The sequence below is a fragment of the Asterias rubens genome, chromosome 9 (genome assembly GCF_902459465.1).
Source record: "Asterias rubens chromosome 9, eAstRub1.3, whole genome shotgun sequence".
In the NCBI taxonomy this organism is placed as follows: domain Eukaryota; kingdom Metazoa; phylum Echinodermata; class Asteroidea; order Forcipulatida; family Asteriidae; genus Asterias; species Asterias rubens.
This window is the reverse complement of record NC_047070.1, coordinates 10,646,003-10,662,281: the sequence shown is the minus strand read 5'-3', so window position 1 is coordinate 10,662,281 and position 16,279 is coordinate 10,646,003. Positions and strand designations below refer to the sequence as shown.

The 16,279-nt window shown below is 39.1% G+C and overlaps 1 protein-coding gene across 1 annotated transcript; it reads right to left on the bottom strand.

Moving 5' to 3' along the window:
• Positions 1 to 117: 117 nt before the first annotated feature.
• LOC117294618 (E3 ubiquitin-protein ligase MARCH5-like) lies at positions 118 to 15,855 on the bottom strand. The gene is made up of 5 exons (XM_033777113.1): positions 15,724 to 15,855; positions 10,982 to 11,264; positions 8,099 to 8,304; positions 6,687 to 7,171; positions 118 to 1,260 (listed from the first exon to the last, which is right to left on the bottom strand). The coding sequence occupies exons 2-5, from the start codon at positions 11,053 to 11,055 to the stop codon at positions 1,144 to 1,146; spliced, it is 882 nt and encodes a 293-aa protein (XP_033633004.1). The 5' UTR covers positions 11,056 to 11,264; positions 15,724 to 15,855; the 3' UTR covers positions 118 to 1,143.
• Positions 15,856 to 16,279: the final 424 nt, after the last annotated feature.

Below are 16,279 nucleotides of genomic sequence, written 5' to 3'. Positions count from 1 at the left end.
ATCTGAAAGCACACAACTTCGTGTGACAAGGGTTTTTTTTTTTTTCATTATTATCTCCCAACTTTGACGACCAATTGAGCTCAAACTTTCACAGGTTTGTTATTTTATGCAATTATGTTGAGATACATGTACACCAACTGTGAAGAGTAGCCTTTGACAATTACCAATAGTATCCACTGCCTTTAACACACAATCAGAAATTAGGTTTTTCTGATTGACTTTTGTTTCCAGAAGTTGCACAAACCGTTCAGACAATCCCATTTCGCATATCTGTTTCCAATGAGTTGGAACTTCCCGATACAGGCCTGGAATTTCATCTTTGAAAGGGCAAGGCCATTTTCATTTTGCAATGGGCACATCCATTAGAAAATCTTGAGGTCAATGGGAAACTATTGAAGGGGCACCAAGGCCAAGACCAGGGGCAACAAAGACCATGGTCTCAATGGCCTGCGTGTGATTCAAGGCCAGTGATCAGAATACAACTATACCATCATGAAGCGGTCATTTTCAAAACATTCCCATGAACGCTTCCAATGTTTTTGGCATTAGTTATTTTCGTATTTCGATTAAATACTAAGTCAAGTAATAAAACCACATGGGAAACTGACTGGAGTTATTTCAAATAATTTGGGGTTGAACAAGGGGAGACTGCCAACATATGGCTAGATACACAACATGTAGCTCTGTTGGTAGAGCGCCGAGATGTTTTGGTGGGATTTTTTCATTTCATTCCATTTCAGTTTTTCTGGTTGTGAAGCCAATGACTTCCAAAAAAGTGGGCTTTATCACTTTACTAGACAAGAACCCTATGGAGAGATAACCAGGAATGAAGTTAATACTCCTTTAATCATATTCAGAGGTCTAGTCCCTAAATATCAAATCAAAAGATAATGCAATTTTACAATTTCTATAGTAGTGTGAACGATGCTCAACCTTAAAGTTTAAAATGCGTAATTGTATCCACCCTAATTACCTAATTTTGACTTAAAGTAAACACCCAAAGAATGACTTAAATTGATTAAGCAGGGATACAAAAAAAGGCAGTCATTGTGAAGAATCAATGCCTGCTTGCCACAGTCAAAAGATAACCTAAAATATCTTAAGATTTCCACCGAATTGCAAAAGCGACTTTCCGTCCGATACTCACTGCCCGTTCTCCTCGGGGAAATCTTTAATGGTACGGTGAGCCTGTCTCAGGTACTGATGCTGCTTGTAGAACACCTTGAGTGCTCCTTTAATCGTAACAAAAGCTATACCACCCTACAAGAAAAACAGCAAAGAAAATTCAGAACAATGTCAACTTCTGGCACTTAATACACTAACGATAATACGTTACAGTTTCTCTCCTAATGCCCGATCTCAAATTTCACGCTGCACTCTTGTTACTAATAGGTCCTTTGGGTTGTCCTACATAGAATTTCTGACGTGCACAAGTGCTTATCAAAACCACTTCAAAAATCTGTCAACCTGATAAAATAGCACAAGCTATTTGTTTATGAGGAACAGAGATGCAAGGATATCAGATTTGAAGCTATTTTTTTTTTCTTTTCTTTTTTCTTGACTCTTGCAGAAATACATGTACAACTCTAAATAGTTCCCCAAAGCACAACCTTTAAAGGTAGCTCGTGATTTTGATTTTGAGTTGTGTCATCAGCTAAAATTGTCCATGTCAGTTCAAACTTCAAGTAAAGTGCTCCAATGGACTGAACACACACATAGCGTATTGACACAAGAGTGTCACATGCTGCGCATTAAGATGGGGGTAAATTGTACACACACATGCCAGGCCTGGAATTTTATCTATGAAAGGGCAAGAACATTTTAATTTTGCAAAAGGCACTTCCATTGGAAAATCTTAAAGTCAATGGGAAACTTTTGAGGGGGGGGAACAAGGTCAAGACCTTGGGCAATGGACGCCAGGCCTGACATGCAGAATTCATTTCAACCTTTGATTCTCAACGAAGGCTTGCATGTATCTAGAATTCACTTGAAACAAATGGGCACACTTTAAAGCCATTGGACCCTTTCCGTACAGAAAAAGAAATCAAAGTTCACAGATTTACAAATAACTTACAGGGTTTACAGAAGGTAGTGGTGAAAACCTTCTCTTGAAATATTATTCCATGAAATGCTTTACTTTTTGAGAAAACAGTAAAACACTCAATTCTCGATAGCGAGAATTACGGATTTATTTTTAACACATGTCATGACACGGCGAAACGCGCGGATACAAGGGTGGGTTTTATCGTTATTTTCTCCCGACCGCGATGACCGATTGAGCCTAAATTTTCACAGGTTTGTTATTTGATATAGAAGTTGTGATACACGAAGTGTGGGCCTTGGACAATTCTGTTTACCGAAAGGGTCCAATGGCTTTAAAGAAAACAGTGCATAAACTGTACAAAGGTCACCGTACATTAAACTTTCTATCAACAGTTTTGTTTTTAGAGATAAATCAAACAAATCACACTTTCCCTTATTGCATTCATTCAGCAATAGACCGATCCATTAGGCTCCGCCCACTACGCATGCGTGAGCAAGAACACGTTAGCCTCTCCAATGCCTTTCTGCACAACTCTGCCGTGCGAGCCAAGCAATGCGCAGCATGCATGTCAGACTTTTATTTGTCGGACCTTCGGTTGCGCAATGGGTTGTGATTGGTCAATACAAAATGGAGCGGAGCTCAATGGATTGGTCTATTTTGAAACTTTGATCCCAACAATTTAGAATCTTTGCTGAAGTTTGCTCAATTAACAAACAACAACATGAATTCCCTTAAAGGAACGTTACAGAATTGGTAAGAAACAAAAATTATGAAAATCACAGATTTACTTTTTATACTAATACGGTCTCATGATTATGATAGTAGAAAACATCCCTTGAGACATTTGTGTCTGAAATGCCATATTTGATGAGAAATAAATAAACAAATTTCCCGTTTAGAGTTTATCGCTCAGCGAGCAATTTGTTCATTTTGTTTTTGCATTGATGTCATACAAAATGTGTTATCGGTTTTTCACCATTTTCTTGTGACTCAGATGGCCGATCACTCTCAAACTTCTACAGATTTGTCAGTTTAAGTATATGGTGGATTGCAAAAAGTGCTTACACTGCCAGCAACTGTTTTGTTTGCAAAACCAATTCTGTAATGTTCCTTTACAGGCAGTGGACACTATTGGTAATTACTCAAAATATTTATTAGCATAAAACCTTCCTTGGTAACGAGTAATAGGGAGAGGTTGGTAGTATAAACATTGTGAGAAACGGCTCCCTCTGAAGTGAAGCAGTTTTCGAGAAAGAAGTAATTTTCGTCGAATTTGATTTCAAGACCTCAGATTTAGAACTTGAGGTCTCGAAATGAAGCATCTGAACGCACACAACTTCGTCTGAGAAGGTGTTTTTTCCTTTCATTATTATTTCGCAACTTCGACGACCAATTGAGCTCAAATTTTCACAGGTTTGTTATTTTATGCAAATGTTGAGATACACCAAGTGAGAAGACTGGTCTTTGACAATTACCGATAGTGTTCAGTGTCTTTAAACATGACCCTTCTCCTGTTACTTTCCTGGTACCAGGTTATATTTTAACTTTGACATGGACCCACAACTTGTATAAAGTTATTTATCGACTGCATCCTGTGCACAAACTTTGCTGTTGCCAACCATTCTATTTAAAGGCAGTGGACACTTTTGGTAATTGTCAAAAACTAGCCTTCACAGTTGGTGTATCTCAACATATGCATAAAATAACAAACCCGTGAAAATTTGAGCTCAATCAGTCATCAAAGTTGCAAGATAATAATGAAAGAAAAAAACACCCTTGTCACACAAAGTTGTGTGCGTTTAGATGGTTGATTTCGAGACCTCAAGTTCTAAATCTGAGGTCTTGAAATCAAATTTGTGGAAAATTACTTCTTTCTCGAAAACAATGGCACTTCAGAGGGAGCTGTTTCTCACAATGTTTTATACCATCAACCTCTCCCCATTACTCGTCACCAAGAAAGGTTTCATGCTTATAACTATTTTGAGTAATTACCAATAGTGTCCACTGTAACGTCCGTCGATGTCGGTTTTTTCCCATAACCGATATATCGAAAATTTAATATCGAGTATACTCGATATATCAAGTTTTTCCCGCTCGCAAGATGGAAGCCTAAAAACAGCACTTGGTATACTCATGGAGGTAGAAATATATATACCGTAGACTGACAGTTTAATAGGGTTACATTTCAACCTGTTTTTGTCTGATCCCCCGAACTTGTTTGTAGTCCAAACAATTTCAGATTGCGTAGTCCCGCCCCGATTATTTCTGGTTTTACAAAAAAGTATGATCGCCGCTACCGCTGGCTTGGCCAATTGGTGAACGCTCACCACAATTCTCGATTCGTGATTGGCCATGATTGGCCGTCTCAAAATGACACAGAGCCTTTGTGAGTTGCGTGACTCTCCGACATTAAGGTGTCAGTTGCCGATGCATTGACGTAGAAGTGTCAATCAAGTTGTCCGACGGGCGCGCGGACTACCTTTACGGTTGAAAATGGTTGAGATAATCATCGAAAAAAAATCACTAGAAAGTCCCGCAAAACACAGACCTACCACTCAGCGATCACAATATACAACGCACGCAGCATGCAGTCACATAGTCTCCAATAAAGGCTCGTGGTCTTTTTACTTTGCATTCTATTATAAAGGCAAGAAACATTGAATGCTAGAACGCCCTCTATTGTCGAAATAACGCAGTGCATCACGCGATACCGCCTTGACCAAAGACTGCATTTGTCTGCGCATGCTTGGGCAAACGGGTTTTCCCCCCGAATTGCAATAACCATACACGCTGGTGTGCACGCTTAAACCGTACAACAGCATAGTCTTCGCTGGTACGCACGCAATAGCGGCCACCAGCGTGGTCTGCGAAGCATATACTTCCTCGAAAATGTTAGCTTGTTTACCGAAAACAACACAACGTGTAGGCTTTATTTGACCAAAATGATGCCATTACGATACCTTGGATTGATAGAAAGATTATTTTACTGTATAACGTAAGATTGTTTTCTTCCTTGTTTTGTTTTGTCTTGTTGATTCGGGGAAGTTTTTGCGGGGTATTTTTGCAAAGTCAATAATGCTGTGATGAGGACGCATTGATTTTGATCACATGCACAATGGGAAGTTGCATCTTAAACAGCCGATAGGCTGGGGCAGCAGCGGCGGTTTCTTTTGAGGTTTTACCGTGCGCTCGCCGCGGGGTCGTGAACTTCTGCGGCGGGCCGGCGGCTGATGGCAAAAACACAAAGAACAAGCAGACATACTTGGTTGTAAAACGTATTTTAATTAATAGGGCAACTCAAAATGATGAAACTACATAACGACGACGGCTTTTCTAATACTCAAACACAGATTTCTTTTAAATAATCGGACACTCTTTTGGTATTTTCAACATCATTTAGGAACATCGAAATTTTCAAAACATCGAAATTTTCGATATATCGAAAATCCGATATTACGATATGATTATAAAAGTGACATCGGCGATTTCGATGTCAAAAAAATATCGAGTTTTTGAGTATTTTCGATATATCGACGGACGTTAGTCCACTGCCTTTAAAGCCACTTTGAGATGGCGGAGACACTATTAGATTTGAGTACATTTGTCCGTCTACACCCAAACCAAACAGTGCACTCCTACTGTGTCCACCATAACTAATGGTCACACTGGCTACATACCAGCATCAAAATGATGATTTTATAGCCTCTGATAATAGGTCATTGACAGATGTTTTAAGTTATTTAGCGGAAAGCAACTCCAAATATTTGAGAAGGCAAGAAATTCTATTTTTGTTTATAGAAGGGAAATACACTTCATAAGATGCCAGGAAGAACAAGGTGACGTCAACGTTTTTTTCCAGACCTTGCATTTTCGAACGCCTTGCCCCTGCCCAATGCCTTGGTGCCCTTTGTAATTTCCAATGCAACTGTGTATTTTTCTCATAAAGGTACCTTTTAACTAAGAAAACATTGACTTGCTGACAAGAACAGCTATTACAGTGTAGGCCTGTTCATGTTTCTGATATTATCAGGCAATTAACACCTTGCCCCTGCCCAGTGCCTTGGTGCCCTTTGTAATTTCCAATGCAACTGTGTATTTTTCTCATAAAGGTACCTTTTAACTAAGAAAACATTGACTTGCTGACAAGAACAGCTATTACAGTGTAGGCCTGTTCATGTTTCTGATATTATCAGGCAATTAACGCCTTGCCCCTGCCCAATGCCTTGGTGCCCTTTGTAATTTCCAATGCAACTGTGTATTTTTCTCATAAAGGTACCTTTTAACTAAGAAAACATCGACTTGCTGACAAGAACAGCTATTACAGTGTAGGCCTGTTCATGTTTCTGATATTATCAGGCAATTAACGCCTTGCCCCTGCCCAATGCCTTGGTGCCCTTTGTAATTTCCAATGCAACTGTGTATTTTTCTCATAAAGGTACCTTAACTAAGAAACCATCGACTTGCTGACAAGAACAGCTATTACAGTGTAGGCCTGTTCATGTTTCTGATATTATCATGAAATACAGTTCTAAGCTGTTTATTTAGTTGTATCGATATGTCTTCTAATGGTATTTCCATACGCAATCTGGCCATTTGATTTATATACTTTTGTTGTTGAATTGTTAAATAAAAGACAACTCACCAACATTGTCCTCTGTAAATTTGAGTGCAGTGATCCAAACATGAGTTTCCCGCACATGGTGGCGATAGTCGGGAAGATCAGAGCCCCACACAGGACTCTGGTGGCTGATATTGGGTCGGCCATCGGCATGAGTTCAGTGGGGACCCGGGGCAGCATGCTGCTACCGATCTCCGGGAAGAAGTAACTCCAGAAGGGGAGCTTGGGCGAGTGTTTCCGCCACAGTTTCAGGATGTAGTCCTCCCAGCGGATCATCTTAGAGAGAATGAGCATGACAGGGATCGTCGGCAGACCGATGAGGAGGAAGAGGGGATCCGCCCTCTCCATCACGTCCAGCCCCTCTTTGTGGCCAAGGACCTGCATGACTGTCACTGCCCCGTAAGTGACAGCTGACCAGTAGACAGAACCCACAACGATACCTCCAGCAGCGAAGGGGCACACTTTGTATATAAGTCTATCAAGGACATCCAGGATATAGACAATAGAACCTGTGAGAAACAAAAACCACCAAAAATGTTCAAGAAAGAATACAGTTTTACTGTAAAATATTGGACCACCCGTTTTTATACCAGTGATAAACTTCAGAAAAATGGCCACAGATTGGAGCAAAAATTTTAGCAACTGTGGGAATAAAGCAGGCTTCTTTAAAGCCATTATACACTCTCGGTACAGAAACAAAAAAAGTTCACAGATTTACAAATAATTTACCGGGTTTACAGAAGGTAATGGTGAAAGACTTCTCTTGAAATATTATTCCATGAAATGCTTTACTTTTTGAGAAAACATTAAAACAACATAAATTCTCGACAAAGAGGATTACAGACTTATAGTAAGCACATGACATGGCGAAATGCGCAGAAGCAAGAGTGGGTTTTCCCGTTACTTTCTCCCGACTACGAAGGCCGATTGAGCCAAAATTTTCACAGGATTGTTATTTAATATATAAAGTGTAATACACGAAGTGTGGGACTTGGACAATACTGTTTACCGAAATGGCTTTAACAAAATTAGATCTTGAAGAAAGTGCAAAGTAACATAAGAGTAAGGATTCTATTTATGATTAAATGGTGAACACCACAAATGTTAGGCCTATACAACAACAGCAACCACAATGAAAACAGATCCAATGTTTACATGGTGCAAAATTTGAACTCCGCCACTGTTATATTTTGGCGGGAATCAACGATTTTTGGTCCAATTATGACGTCACTTTTGTACCAAAAAGTTGTAATTCCCAAACACAAGAGAGGAGAAAACCAGCTGTCATAAGTTGCCAGTCTGATGAAGCCACTAAGTGAAGTGGGGAACAGCTATGACAAATTTGTGAGTTTGTGCTCCATTTTTCATCCGTATCACTAGGATAGGTGAAATGAACATCTCTTTCGAGGAGATCAAAGGTCAACTTGGGTACCAACCTAATTCAGGGTAGATGATGATGTACTCTGTGTTACATTGGGGACAAGACACCTTGACAGAGCTATTCCCTCTCTGTTTCTCATCAATCCACCTCTGCAGGCACATCTGATGGACCCACTTTGTGGTTCCCCGACAGCGACACGGCTGCGTCCATCGCGCCGTCCGGTCGTCATCCTCAGTGGCAAAGCAAACCCAGCAAGTTTTCCTGTTGAATCAATGAGTTGACACAGAATGAAAGAGTTGGGTGTAGAATGAGCTAGGGTTGGGAACAGAATGATATAGGGTTGGGCAAATATTGAAATCGGGTTAGGTGCATAATGAAATCAAGTCTGGTTAGGCACAGAATGAAATAGGGTCAAGTTGGGCACAGAATTAAATAGAGTTGGGTGCAAAATGAAATAGGGTTGAGCCAAGAATGAAATAGGGTAGGGCGCAGAATGAAATACAAACGGGCGCAGAATGAAATAGGTTGGACACATAATGAAGTACAATATTCAAAAGTTTTTAATATTCCGATGTCCAAACAATTGAGTTGGGCATGGTATGAAATGGGGTTGGACGCAGAATGAAACACAATGCTCAAAGGTTTTTTATATTCCTATCCCCAAACAATTTTGTAGTAACAGATTAAAGCCATTGGACCCTTTCGGTACAGGAAAAAAAAAGTTCACAGATTTACAAATAACTTACAGGGTTTACAGAAGGTAGTGGTGAAAGACTTTTCTTGAAATATTATTCCATGAAATGCTTTACTTTTTGAGAAAACAGTAAAACAATATCAATTCTCGATAGCGAGAATTACAGATTTATTTTTAAACACATGTCATGACACGGCGAAACGTGCGGATACAAGGGTGGGTTTTCCCGTTATTTTCTCCCGACTCCGATGACCAATTAAGCCTAAATTTTCACAGGTTTGTTATTTGATATATATATAAGTTGTGATACACGAAGTGTGGGCCTTGGACAATACTGTTTACCGAAAGGGTCCAATGGCTTTAAATTGACTCAGGCTGTAATAAATATAAAGTGCAACGATTGGTAAAAACTTTTGCATTTTGTGCATTTAGCAGTCAACTCAAACACTGTGCACTGTGCTGCAACAGCAGGGTTCTTGGCACGGCCTTGACATCATTTTTAGTATGCCCGCAGTCTTTATAGATTGAGTAAGTGCCCAGTACCAAGGCTAGTGTCAGTGTACTTTACAATGCAAAACAATCCTAGCGCTGAATTTAGCAGAGTTTTCATTTCAACTAGGCTTTTTTATTTTGATGTAATTATTAAGGTGCTGAGAAAACACAGGCAGCCAAATGGGCACACAGGTTGCTAATCATTCACATCAACAATCTCTACCCTCCTATATCTACCCATTTATTCCTGGGTGATGTGAAGAAATTATGTCACAAAAGTGTCATGAGCAGGATTTGAACCTACACTCACAATCTCATGTCAAGTGTGCAAAGCTATTATCTGCAAAGTCCATTTGAAACAAAAGACTATTTACATGTACATGTAACATGGACCTACTTGTCGTAGGGTTTGTAAATTTCCCTTGTGGTTTATAATTTGAGATATAAAATAAAAAATTTGCCTTCCCAGCAAGTAATGGTTGTACATTATGGCTTCTGACCGGCACCCCTGAACAAAGAAATTAACAAATTTACAAAACCAGGAGACCGCCAACAAAGGGCTAGATAGCTCAGTTGGTAGAGCACTGGTACATTTAACCCGAAGTCAAGGTTCAAACTCCGATATAGTCAATGTCTTTGTCTCAACCCCAATTCAGGATTTATGGTCTAATAAACTTCTCTTAACACAAAATTTCTTGGTCCAGCACTACATGCTCAAATCGTTTTCCCTTTCAATTGCCAATGCTCTTTGTCAACAGTCATTACCCAACCCACCAACCCCCCCCCCCCTGCCAAGACCTTTGTTCTCCCATATTTTGTTATCAAAACAAGTTCAGGACTCATTACTGTTACATAATAAACCGCCATCATCAGAAGACACCCTCATAAAGAGCTAATTAGGTCTTCTTTGTCTTCATAATCCCCAACATCAACCAACCTTGCATTAACAGATGCTCTAAGAATTAACCTATGGATGGAATTTCACTAAAGACGATGCCCGAGCCTAATGATAATTACATTCTTGCCTGTCATGACCAACCAACCAGAGTCTTAGCATATGTTTACCATGTGAACCACAACACTACCTTCTCAAACAGGATTACAGATTTGTATTGCTTTCATGGCATTCTGGGGTTGTATTGGCAGTGGAGTAATTACTTATTAATGAACTTCCCCCCCCCCCCCATTAAATAATCCTCTTTGCTGTTTAAATTTGTCAATGGACACAAAAACTCAATGTAAACACATACACCATTTTAAAAGTTCTAGTACACAACTTTGTACAATCATTACACAAAAGCCTGTGTCTCACAAGATCCCTAAATGATGGTCGTTTCCAACAAAATCGCACTGGTGTAATATTATCGTAATTTGAGTTGTGTGAAATGAAGCCTTGTGATGAAATTGCGACAGACCCACGTTATAAACTACCAGGATCGTGACCTCCTCCAAAAATCATCATGATGACCAAGGTCCCAACGATCGATTAACGACACATCATTACCCAGAAAGGGGCTTAAGGAGCGAAATGTGTGTGATTATGTAACTGTTTGTCATGATATTGCATGCAACCTTTGGTACAGAAAACTGGTGCCCAAAACAATGGTCGTTAGTTTTCAGTTCTCGGGTTTAAGGGACTAGAGAAACTTCATTTTGAATACAATTGAAATTGGGAGACAAGTGTAAACCCTAAGAACCTTTGGTCATGACAAAGGAATGGATGAATACATTTCCTTTGCTTGGTCAACCCACCTGTCATCAATGCTCCTACTTCTAACAGAGGGCGCCTTCCTTGGGACTTCTTCGTCCTGTTCGTTACTGCTCATGATGAACACTCAAACGTCTTCCACCTCCTACAGCTTTCACATGGGTCTCAGATGTATATACTGCTGACCATAGTTCAAAAATATTCTTTTCCCGAGGATTGTTGCCACAAACAAAACGCAAAGAAAGTGGAGCTGCCTTTTTCTCTCTTTTTTTTTCCTCAACCAAGATGAATCTTTAAATATCAAATCACCCCCTTGCTGTCAGGAATCTATAAAAAGGAAATAAATAAATTGTTATTGAATGCTATACCTGACATACCGGTACCTACCCTGCAACAACCCTATGATCAAATCTGGAGGTAGTTTTACAATAAGGGAATCAATGTGTGGTGTAGAGGTTTTCAACTAGTGGTTTAAACCCAACGAGGCCTGGACTTGATAGTTTTACCGAGACAAAGTCGAGGTAAATTATCAAGAACCAGGCCTCGGCGGGTTTTAACCACTAGTTGAAAATCGATTCAACACACTTGATTCCCATTCATAAATACCTTTCCTGTCAAAAAACATCACCACTTCTTGGTCAAAAGGTAAAATAAATGCAAAAATTATAATTCTTCAATGATTTCTTTCAACAAAACACCCCTCCAGCTATGAAATGGCAAGACCCTCGGGTTAACAACTCCTTATAAGGAGATCATGTGCGCGTCGCGCGTATCGCGTGATGTGGCACATCTGTTCCAGCCGTTGCTCTCGACCAATAGTAATGAAGAAACTGTCTTATATTTATTGTGTGCTTTTTGCTGGTTTATTTATTGTATTTGTTATTATTTTGATGGTTCGTTGCTTTTCGTTTAACTTTTGCTGTACTTTTTGATGTACTTGTATTTGTTGAGGTCAAATAAATAGTAATAATAATAATAATTCGGGGGCCTAAGCGGTGTGTGTGATGGTGCAAGCTCGCGTGTCACGCCCATGTTATAACACTTTTTACTGGTGTTATATCATCCGTTCAAATAACCCCTCGTGATGCCCTCTCGACCAATCAGAATGGATAAACTGTCTTAGGTATTTATGAATGTATGTTCCAACAACCCCTCGAGAACTACACACCAGTGTTAGGGACAGGGTTATGGTTAGGGGATGCACAAATTGTGCTCTCATCTCAGTTTACTGAAAGCAAACTCTAACCAAGAAGACAAAACTTCAAAGTTTCACTCCCTTCCCAATGTGCATATTATAAGAAACATGATGTAGGCCTATGAAATTGATCTCCAAGACAAGCTCATGAATACCACTCTCAAAACAATGCATTTTTTCTCTCTTTTTTTTTCTCGTTTCCGTCAACAATTTTTCGAGGGAGGTGGACAAGCCTACAGTTTCAACCTTGATCCCAGTAATTTTCAATCAACCTAATGGAAACACCACACTCTAGTACGGATGAAACTCTTGGGGTCGAGTGTGCCTTGATATTTCTCATAAGGGGGATTTCCCAAGTGTCCCAACTAAGTACTCTGTTATTTGGGAAATTACCCATTTACTTTTGGAAAAGAATCAGCACTTTTTGTAAAAACTTTTTCATTTTGTGTTCAGGGTTTTCCCCAGGATTTGTAGGGACATTCTGGCTGAAGCACACTGAATTGAATCAAGGTCCTCTGAATAATTTCTATGTGGTGTTTATCTTGGTTTTAAAACCCCTTCAACTACTGTGCAATCTTTAGCATTCTTCATGTAGGCATGGTTTTCTCATGACGTTTTGTTAAATTTTTAAAATATTGTTTTATTTATTTAATTCAAACAAGATATGGCTGTCATTACTTGAACTGTTTACTTGACATGCTTGATGCCAACCATGTTTCAAGGGTCTTTCGTTGTTGCCCAATTGTTGTTTTTTCAAAAAGTTTATTGTTTTTACTGTAGTGTATGGGGGTATCATATTATTGGGGAAGTAACATTTAGCCATAAAATAATAAGGCAGTGGATACTATTGGTAATTGTCAAAGACCAGTCTTCTCGCTTGGTGTATCTCAACATTATGCACAAAATAACAAACCTGTGACAATTTGAGCTCATTTGGTTGTCGAAGTTGCGAGATAATAACAAAATAAAAAAACACCCACTTGTGACACAAAGTTGTGTGCTTTTATTAGATGCTTAATTTCGAGACCTCAAATGCCGTGGTGGCACTCTGAGCAAGGAATACTGCATTTGACCCAGAGACTACTCGTCTCGCTTGCACGTCAACATCATATCATGGCGCCGACAATGTTTTTTGTGAAAAATGTTTCATAAAATTACACCACAATGAGCTAAAAACATATTTTCGAGGTTAAGGTTAAGTGACGAAAGCATTGCAATAAAAAAAATATGTTTCTTCTATTTGAGATATGATTTCACCTACTGTACTGCAATCCTGGAGAATAGAGGCATATGGATGGCCAAAATTTAAGAAGGGGAGGGAGTCCAGCATGGAAAAAGCTGCATATGGCGCCACCACTTTTTCATTCGATATGAAATATAGTATCTAGTTTACCTCAATTGAGATATCCCTTTTTGTAAAAATGAGTGAAAAAGTGGTGGCGTCATACGGAAAGTTATCTGACCAAAATTTGACATTCAATTCAGTTCAGACTTCAGGGGATATATTATTATTGACTTCTACATTATAGGCCCCTACACCTATTAATTGTAAGACAGGACCCCCAGGGAGGGTGCACCACTGTCCATATGTGAGTCGGATTTGCGTGTCCAAAGACCCACCCTGAGTCAAAAAATTGACACACTTGTTGCAGATTTGGACGGTCCTCTGAATGATTTTTTGACTTACCAATCGCGGAAAACGACGCACCACGGATGGACAAAACTGATGCACAGAAAATCTTTTGTAAACGACGCAGGCGCAGTGAATACCAAATAATTCAACCTTATACCTACGAGAGCGAGTTTCGAGGTTTGGCAAGTGCATGCATGAGTTGAGGTGTTCGAGGTTGTACCGCTTGATTTTCGAGACGAGCGGTTCCAAGCGCACTAGCTATTAAAACGCACAGAAAACAGAGGGGGCCAAATAACCACAATTCAAAGCACAGCGCGCACGTGTGTACACGATGGTGCGCAATCTTCAAATTGCTAGATACCACTTGGAACTGCCTATACTGCATAGGGCAAGTTATAAATTGCGTACAAAATCATTGCGCAAATTTGTTGATTGCGCTCGAAAGATGAGCGACAGCGGATGCCTGTTTTACTGCAAAATAAGCGATCACATTAAATCAAGCAAATATCAAAAGGATGAGTTTTTTCGTAAGAGAGACCTCACAGATTGTGGCATTGAAAGGTTGGAATGTCTGCAAATACCAACATCATACGAAGGCGGGGAGGGGTAGGTGGCTTCATTATTTGATTCTCCACCAAATCAACAAAATGGGCAATTCCAAGTAAACATGGACATGACACAAAAAAATCAAGTTTTTGTTACAACTTTCTTTCCACTTAGAAGTTATAGCTAACATATGAAACCAATTTATTTTTAGTTGTTGACAAGGAATGAACCCAATTTTGCCATATAAGAACTCAGTTTTGGCTCCATGTAGGCGTGGCTACATTGTCTGGAAAACTGTAATGCAACTGACCGTAATGCGACTAACCATGGTTTTGCCAAGTATAGCCTACCTAATAAAAGTAAAAGTTCAAGCTGCTGACCATTTATAAGTATCCTGTTGGATACTCATATTTAACAGTTGTGTGTTACCTATAGTGACACTTTCGCAAGCTTTTTGATAGAGGACATTTTTGAATTGTGAATAGTGTGTTTTTTACCATGTTCTTGTTGTGTAATGCGACTGACCGCTTTTTACAACGTTATAACATCCAAGAGCACAAAGCCCACAACATTTCTAATATTATCAAATCAAATCCTTGGGTGCAAGTACAAATCAGTTTATACACTTAGTGGAAAGAATATTTCACATAGAACTTCTAGCACCAAGATCGAGAAATGACACTGAAAAGTGTAATGCGACTGACCATGGAATTGCCCAAATACATGTTGAAATGGAGGATAACTTTCCATATGGCGCCACCACTTTTTCACTCATTTTTACCGAAAAGGATATCTCAATGAGGTAAATTAGATACTATATTATTTCATATCAAATGAAAAAGTGGTGGCGCCATACGGAAACTTTTCCGAAATGGACATCGACGGAACATGACGTACCTCGACGCACCTCTTCAAGATTTTTTGACTGACCACTATTGGATTTTGACATGGATAATCTTCCGGACGTCGCCACCAATTTATCCGCGTTAATTAACTCCAAAACCACTGAATTTTTTTCTTACCTGAGAAGAAGGGTTACCGCATTATACATCCAGAAAAAAAAAGAGAGAAAAATAACGTAACTAAACACAACAGTTTGCTGTCATGTCTGTCAATTCAATTCAAGAATCAATTTTCAAGTCTCAAACAAATCAAAATTTCTTTCGTTCAGGAAATAACAACATAAATACGAACAACAAACAATGATTGAATATTGAATTTAATGTTAACTGATGACGTTGACCCACAAACATTAATACTTAGAGTTAAGTTAAGTTTGCATCGGTGATAATAACAATTTATTTTTTGGTTTTTATCCCGAACAATCCGTTCGTTGTACTTTGTGCAGCAGCTGTGAGGTTGTTTGTGTGACGAAATTTCAACGAAATTTAACATTAAAGCTGACAACTTACATCAAGTAGACTCTGTAGAATACGCTATCCTCAATCAAATTGCGGTGGAGATTGAGCTTGCAACTCGAGCAAATTCGCCTAAAATATTGTTGACCTTCGCAATGCATGCAATTATTGGACTTTAAAACAAGATGGCGGCGTCTCCTGCTAACTGGATTCTTTCATGTTAACATAGGAATTCAATACTTCCACAAACACTTTTTTACACACTATGAAGTTAAATTTCTCATTTGGCAACACTTATTTAATGTTTATGAAGAATAAAATTAGTTTTTAAATTGCTGCTTTGCATAAGCTTGTGCTGTATAAGTACATATAAATTAGCTAAGATCAGTTGACATAAAATATTCACCTATTAATCAATAGAATAGTCCTATAAATGTATGTAGCGCCCCCATTCGACTGAGAACAAATCAGACCATACGAAAGTACCCATCTTAATGGGTACTTTCGTATGGTCTGATTTTTTTATGGAGTTCCACATCCATGGTGGATGATGGCTAAGTTATGACCATGGATGGAGGCCTTGTGCTGAGCCTTATAATTTATTAGTTTG

Excerpts from the sequence above, each read along its gene's own strand:
- LOC117294618 (XM_033777113.1), bottom strand. The coding sequence starts at position 11,055 with ATGAGCAGTAACGAACAGGACGAAGAAGTCCCAAGGAAGGCGCCCTCT. Across the intron at positions 7,172-8,098 it reads CATCATCTACCCTGAATTAG|GTTCTATTGTCTATATCCTG; the intron begins GTTGGTACCCAA and ends TGTTTCTCACAG. Across the intron at positions 1,261-6,686 it reads ATTTACAGAGGACAATGTTG|GGTGGTATAGCTTTTGTTAC; the intron begins GTGAGTTGTCTT and ends TTTTTCTTGTAG.